The following is a 7,958-nucleotide window of genomic DNA, read 5'->3' on the forward strand; positions in this document are numbered from 1 at the left end:
TGGACCAGATTTAAATTTGATAATCAAAAGTCCGGCAACATGATCAAACTTCATTGAGTTCCATCTCACATTTTCCTCTAAAATGTGGTTTTATTTTTCAATTCTTCAAAGTTATTGCTCTTTACTGTCATTAAGTGTGACACAGTTGGCTGTAGGCCTATAATTAGATGACATTTATTTACAGTTTATTATACAGACCGTTATCATTAAAGAGATATTTACAATATTTAGGCATTTTTAACAAGTAGATTAAATTAAGCTTCGCATGACATCTTTCAAGCAGAACCAAAGTTTAACAATCATAACAGAATGATTAGTAATTAAATACCAGCCCATATGAACTAATGTTAATAAATAGCTATAACGTGTCACTTGATCAAGTGCTATTGACAATATCCAACAAAAAAACTAGCATTACAGTACAAATCTACCAGGCCGCTGTGCCGTCAGGGCGCTCATTGAAAACGAAGGAGCGGGACCTTCTCCTGGTCATAGCTCGTGGGCCTGTCCTCTTGGTCAGGGTCAAGTAGATGTCGGAGGTGAGGAATCGTGGGTAGCAGTCTCTTTTCATCAAGCTGTAGATTTTATCTTGTGCTACATTAAAGCAGGACGTAGTCGGCTGGAGGATGTTTTTCTCAATGGCGGCCTTGGTTGAGTGGTCGATGTTGATCTGAGGGGTAAAGTGCAAAACGTAAAACATGAGGCCATGTAAAATTTTATTTGTAGGTATTCTGCACTTTGATGAAAGACAACATATTTACAATTATGCAAGAATTTTTGTGGGGCAACTATGATTTCGCCATATGGCTGATCTGTGTTTTCTTCTGCTTTTTGAAAATGCTATGAGCAGGAGATTCACCATAATTTGCCTTTCAGTTCTTTAAGTCTATTTTTCAGGGTTTTTTTTCATGTGAACAAAGTCTACTGTAACACTGAAAATCTGGATTAAAAAAAAAAAAAAAATGGATTACAAAAAAATGTAAATGTAACTAAACCTGGAAATAGACACAATTTTAGTATTCTAAAAAAAAAAACAAATAAAAGGTTTTATTGTAAAAAAATTAAATAAAGAAAAGATGTTGAAAAATATGCATTTCTTTCTAAGTAACTAATTTGTGATATATTTTTTTTGAAGGCACATGATGCTCGGCAATTCTGAAAAATCTGTTGAAAAATCGGTAACACTTTACAATACAGGTGCACTAATATGCATTAATTCATGCTTAACTAATGCACAGATAATCATGAGTTAATGTATAACTAATGAAGAACTAAACCATTAGTTAATGATTACTGCATCAGCAACTAATAAAGAGTCTATATGATTAATAGATTAAGTAATACATGCAATTAATTCAATGTCTCATTATGTATTAATTCCTTAATAACATATTTTATTAACTAATAGTGTAAATTAATGTGTTAATTACCACAATTAGTCAATTAGTCACTTCAACTTCCAGTTGTCTGCTTTAATTAATCATTAGCTAATGATTTGCAGAGGTATCATTATGTTATGACTTTACTTGTTGGGGCACATCATTATTAACTAGTCACTTCTTAGTAATTCTAGTAATTTGCACATGAATTTGCACTAACAATGAAGTTATTATGTATTAATGCATATTAGTGTACCTGTCATATTATCTGGAAGTTGAAATACAAGGCTTTGGCTCATTCTGGTAATTAACATATTAATTAACACTATTAGTTAAAAAATGAGTTATACTGGAATTAATCCACAATTACATATTTAATAAATAACAATTAATATATGAACTAATACATTAAACTCACAGACTCTTAATTAGTTCCTAATGTGGTAATCATTAATGAATAGCTTAAATAATCATTAGTTACACTTTAATTCAGTATTATCTGTGCATTAGTTAAGCATGATTAATGCTTACCAGTGCACCCATATTGTAAAGTGTTACCGAAAAATCTTTACAAAACATGTTTTCAATTTAATGACTGTAAAAATAAAAAAACAGCGACAGAACATTATCTGAGTCATAAGATATCATTAGTAATAATAATAGCAATAATATCTTAGTTAATACTTCATCAATTAATCAGACTCATTCTCCCTCTCTTGTGTCCAGGCCACAGTTACTTCTTAAAAACATTTCTCCAAAAGTATTACATCAGACTAACACACGTGTCTGTTGAACAACACTTCAGTGGTGAATTCTCTCAGATCTTCATATAGGCCGTTAGAAGCTTATTTTATGTAGCCACTGCTCCTCATTTATGATACAATATTAATGTTTTCCTTTCCCAGCACTGATAAGAAAAAGTTGGCTTTTAGCTGGGCAACATTTCAGTGTTTCAGTTGTTTATTCGCTGTCATTTTGGTCAGACAAGAACGAGTGGTCCCACTGCCTCATTTTCACTTCTCAGTTTTTCAGAGTCTATTTTCTCAGCTGTGTGGGTGTCTGAGGGGGAGTTTGCAGCCAAAAGCAGGAAAACCACACGGTCACATATCTGCCCCCAGTCATGCGGCCGGGGGCCGACAATGGCCTCTGCACAAACACAATGGTAGGTCTCTGATGCAGCGATGCACTATACCACAGATACCATTTAACACAGTCTTGTTTGTTTTTATTATGACCCCCCCATTGAGATTACCCAAAGCACTGCTAACAGCAATGTATTGTCGTTCGTCACCAGCAAGAAGGTGTTTTCCAAAATGGCATTGGTTTAATTTTTGTGGGGTCTGATAAATGTGTTGTAGTGTCTTAAATAAGTTGACTCAAAAGAGAAATTTCTTAAGAATTGGAACATTGTGCACAAGTTCCATTGTTGCACTGTTATGATACTTTTGCAGCTTGAACACTACAGTACATTCTCTTTTTATTTGAATTGTACTAAAGGGAGTTTTCGAGCCCGATCTCATGAAAGTTCGTATCTATAGCACGAATGTCATTTCTCGTGCCATTTATACGCCACAAACAGTTTTTGCGTGTTTATGGTACGCGTTTTCCGCGTGCATATGATACGCAATTTTTGGCGTATAATACGCACAAACTCCCCACCCCTCCCCCCTAAACCTACCCCAGGGTTTTTTAGTGCGTAGCATATGCAACCATTTTTGGCGTATAAATGCCACGAGAAATGACATTCGTGGTATAGATATGCATTTTCATGAGACTGTGTTGGAGTTTTCACAGTGATGCCATGGAAGAACCATTTTTGGTTCCCCAAAGAACATTTGTTCTCAGTGTGAAGAACATTTTATTCATCTAAGGAACCTTTTTCCATTATAAAGAACCCTTTGTGGAATGGAAAAGGTTCCATGGATGTTAAAGGTTCTTCATGTAACCATCGATTCCAGTAAAGAGTCTTTATTTATGGAAAATAGAGACCAGGACATTCTTCTTCAAAAAATAATTAGTCAAATAATAAATTAGTCAATTAGTCAGCTGGACAAAATTCACAGGTACAGTACATGCACAACCCACTGAAAGCACTGTTTATCCTTCACAACGTCTTTTTTATTTGTGCAAAATTAAATATGGTATCCATTCCGTTTAAAGATCGTACTCTTCATGATGCAAATGTGGGCGTACCTCTTTGGGGGCTTCTTTATCGATGAAAATAGCGTGTATCTGTTTGGCTTTAGTCTTCAGTTTGGTTGCGGACTCAGTGGTTTTGAAGTCTTCGCAGGCTAACCAAAACTCAATGTTCTCCTCGCTGAACTCAGTGCGCAGGAATCGCGTGAAGACTTCAACCCCATCTGAAACAAGATGCAATAAAACATTCATTGCTGAATGCATGATTACATTTATACACACACACACACACACACACACACACGTGCATGCACACAAATGGAAAACTGAAATACAGTGTTACCAACCAAAGTGTTAAGTTGCTGTTTCTCCTTATTATTTAAGGGTGGCCAACATCAGTCCTCGAGAGCCACAGCAACAAAAAAAAAAAAAAAAAAAAAGGGTTTGAGCGACAGGACTGTGGCTCTCCATGACCGACGTTGGCCACTCCTATTATAACTACTGAACTGAATAGCTTAAACAGTTTAATTCCTTGAATTATGCAGATTTTAATAATCAAATGTCTGCCTGTTCAAGTTCATCTTACAGTTGTTTCATTTGCAACCAACAAGCCAAAGAGATATCAAAAGTAACACTTCTTAGCTTTTCACTGTAATTATAGAGGCCTGCAAAATACTAATAGGCTACATTCTTTACTTTCATGCATTTTTGTTTTTCTGTAAAATTGGCTCAGAATTCAAACCAAATCTCAAATGTCACATACAGTATTACATTTTTTTTTTGGTGTTCGACCGACCAGATTTTCCAGAAAAACCTTAAAGCTACACTGTGTAACTCTTTTAGTTTATTCTTCGCTAAAAACACTTAGTTCTTTCAAACATATATGTGCTCATTAATGCATATTTACTTCGTTCAAGTAATAAAGTATTCTCGTGAGTGTATAATATGCCATTGAAAATCCATACGGGTAAGGGGTTCTAATGTCAGTCGCCATGTTGCCCCTCCATCTTGAAAGTACATTAGCCAAAGAGGGACATACCCGTTAATTCAACCCGGTCTCACCCCAAGACGTCATATAACTGACGTTTTGGGACGTCTTTTGACCATAGGGCCCCCTTAAACGTCGGTAGATGAGGTTATGGGATCCTAACTCTACCCCATACCTAAACCTAACCCTAAACCTAACCCGTCACCTAACTGACGTTAAAGGTAAAGCGTCAGTTGTATGACGGCCCGGGATCGCCATCTACCGACGTTTAAGGGGGCCCTAAAAAGGCTGATATTGACGTATGGTCAAAATACGTCCCAAAACGTCAGTTATATGACTTTTTGGGATGAGACTGTGTTAGTTAATTCAAGCTTCGCCTTTCGCGTTTACGTTTGAGTTAACACTCATGGACGAGGTCGAACTGGAAGCCATGTTAATCTTGGACTACAATGGCCACCGTAGGAGTTAAAACGAAATTGGAATTGCAAGGAACAGAAACCAATATCCCCTGAATGGTAATATACCATTTCACTGCTAGATGGGGGTAAAAATCACACAGTGTAGCCTTAATGAATTTTAGTCTAGACATCAAACAGGAAGTAAGACATTATATCTACAGTACATCATTTTTGTAAGGTGAAACAAAACATTCTAAAAATCATTTTCACATTACTCTGATAATACAACAAAATTGTGGTTGCAGTGATTGCAAAAATTTGAATAATAACATTTTTTAGTAAATTTCCTGACAGCCTTTGAAGTTCTTCTCATAAATTCACCACCTGCAATTCCAACCCGATCTCATGGGAATTCGTACGAATTTTACGAGGTGGCTAATTCGTAACAAATCGTACGACCTCACTCGTACGATTTTGCTAAATCGTACATATTTTACGAATTAGCCAATTTGTATGAATTCGTACGAATGACCTACCCCTGTCCCGCCCCTAAACATAACCGTCACGTGGGTTTAGACAAATCGTGTACGAGTACGAATTAGCCATTTTTGAATCACTCACACGAATTCGTACGAATTGGTCGTGAGATAGCGTAGGCAATTCTGTCATGAGAGCTTGCAACAATACATTCACAGACATTGCTGTATAGCAGATCTATACAGGTGGAGCTGGGGAAGGTGTGGGGATTCTGAAAGCTCACTGCAGGTGGTCAAACTTTAGACTAGAGTCCAATTCTCACAGTTAACTAACTGTTAACTATGACTTTTTGCCTCTATAAACTCATAATTACTGGTTATTAATAGTCAGTGAGGTAGTTGTTAAGTTTAGGTATTGGATTAAGAATGTAGAATATGATCATGCAGAATAAGGCATTAATATGTGCTTTATAAGTCCTGATAAATTGCCAATATCATATATGCATGCTAATAAGAAAGTAGTTAATAGTAAGAATTTGCCCCAAAGTTAAAGTGTTACCCTGCAGACTGCTGACAGAAACCCTACCGGTATTTAAATGTTGAGCCGCAGCTCATTGGCCGTTGCGTGTGTGTTGAACACTATGTTCTCACAAGCAGGTTTTCGCATAATGTGGTTACAATGGGATGCACACTTCTTCTTTAACACAGTATGGCAGTGAGAAGCATTTAACTACAGTATATGAGGTGATCGTACCTGAGTGACTCAGCAACTCCTCAAATGAATCACTCCATGACATTGCCATGTCCGGCGCAATGCTGTTAAAAATCACCAAATTAGTAAAGTGTTTTAGTGAAAGAAAAGTGCTTCATCATGAGTAGTGTCACATCTGAATACTGAATCAATGTGTAAACATCATAAAGGCTTACTGGTTAGGTTTAGCTGGTGGCTTCTTATCGGGACTGACATTTTCATGTGATCCAGACTTTGTCAGAAGAAGACTGAGTCGACTTTTTTTATTCCTGCAAATAGAGAAAGCTAAATATATCTGTTTCATCTCTATCTGTCTGTCTGTCTATAACAAACCCAAACTCACGATATTAGGAAGTATATCGTGAGTAAGGTCAAGGTATCATTTTGCATTGTGCATAAATGTATACATATGCAATTAGACACTTCATACTTCCACCATGCTAAACAAAGATTTGTGCCAACACACGCCAGCTATAAGGGGAAGTGTTATAGCACAAAAGTCAGTCTAATCAACAGCTATGAAGAAAAATCGAAAATTAAAAGAGTAAATAAGAGTTCTGGCAAAAATGTCTATTGCTTGTATACACTCTAAAAAACGCTGGGTTGTTTTAACCCAATTTTGGGTCAAATATGGACAAACCCAAAATGCTGGGTTAAAAATGTAATGTAAAAATTTAACCCAACGGCTGGGTTAGTCCATATTTGACCCAAAGTTGGGTTAAAACAACCCAGCATTTTTTAGAGTGTACATGACTACCATGGCTTTACATGCATTTCTAGTTATAGCAATAGTTTGTTCTGACTTTAACATGTTTTCTTCTCAGCAAAAAAAAAAAAAAAGGTTTTAGACAGAGCTGTGGTTTATACATTACCACAAATACTCTTAATGTTATCTTTAATTGTAAAAAAAAAGGTACATAAGTCTAACATGGGAAGTAGACACAACAACAGGTGTATTTTACACTTCACTACAATCTTTTTTTTTACACTGAAGTGAATAAAATGTTGCTTTTCCTATACATTCCAAAAGAGCGAAATAACAATAATAAAAGACACATAGATTTGTGTTTGCTCACATCGATGAGCTCCAGAAATAAAGGAAGTCACACACAACAAAGAGAAACCTACCCAAACTTAATTTCAATGTACTTGCTAAAAGAAAGTTCAAAAAACCCCAGAGGCTGAATGTGCAAGATAACATCTCTCCTTTTCAATGCTTTCTGTGTTAATTTGAGAAAAGTGTAGGGGAGAAAAAACTGTACCTCGAGTGGTTCTCTTTCATTTCGCAGGCAAGCAGCTCGTCCTCACTGAGCATTTTGAAATATGCTTCCTCCTTGGGGGCCGAGAAGTTGAACTGAGGAAACAGAAACACAAAAATCTTCATGCTCTTCCCTCTAGTTGACACTTGTAGATCAACACAGCAGGTCCTCAGCTTTGTGTGAACTACCAAAAAACTGAAGCTCATATTTGAGTGTTAAAGTGTGTTAAGAGGTCATTTCCCATACCTGTCAAGATGACATCCTTTCAGGGAAACTACCTGCAGTTTATTGTAATTTCTCTCGAGTTTCCTTGCTGTAGTATATCCATCTGCTGGTAAAGTTTACGTATTGTTTTTGTTTATTTTCAGGCACATGCTTTGGTAAAGTTACTTAAATATGTCCTAAGCAAAAGCAGGATGGAGGACTGAAGACACTGAGGGCTGTTTTAGAATTTGTAATAAATCAGCATACTTCATCACAACCGCCATTATTCACGCCTTAAATACTGCATGTGTATTGCAGACACAAGGATTGATGTAGTTCTACATTTATTTTCTAATAATATGTCTGA

The 7,958-nt window shown here is 36.3% G+C and overlaps 1 protein-coding gene across 1 annotated transcript; it reads right to left on the reverse strand.

The window, feature by feature from the left end:
- Positions 1–249: 249 nt before the first annotated feature.
- Positions 250–7,581, reverse strand: rgs18 (regulator of G protein signaling 18). Its single transcript, XM_039661228.2, has 5 exons — positions 7,391–7,581; positions 6,305–6,397; positions 6,132–6,193; positions 3,573–3,739; positions 250–670 (listed from the first exon to the last, which is right to left on the reverse strand). The coding sequence occupies exons 1-5, from the start codon at positions 7,510–7,512 to the stop codon at positions 428–430; spliced, it is 687 nt and encodes a 228-aa protein (XP_039517162.1). The 5' UTR covers positions 7,513–7,581; the 3' UTR covers positions 250–427.
- Between the last annotated feature and the right edge of the window lie 377 nt (positions 7,582–7,958).

This window comes from Pimephales promelas, chromosome 5 (assembly GCF_988280905.1).
Source record: "Pimephales promelas chromosome 5, fPimPro1.hap1.1, whole genome shotgun sequence".
In the NCBI taxonomy this organism is placed as follows: domain Eukaryota; kingdom Metazoa; phylum Chordata; class Actinopteri; order Cypriniformes; family Leuciscidae; genus Pimephales; species Pimephales promelas.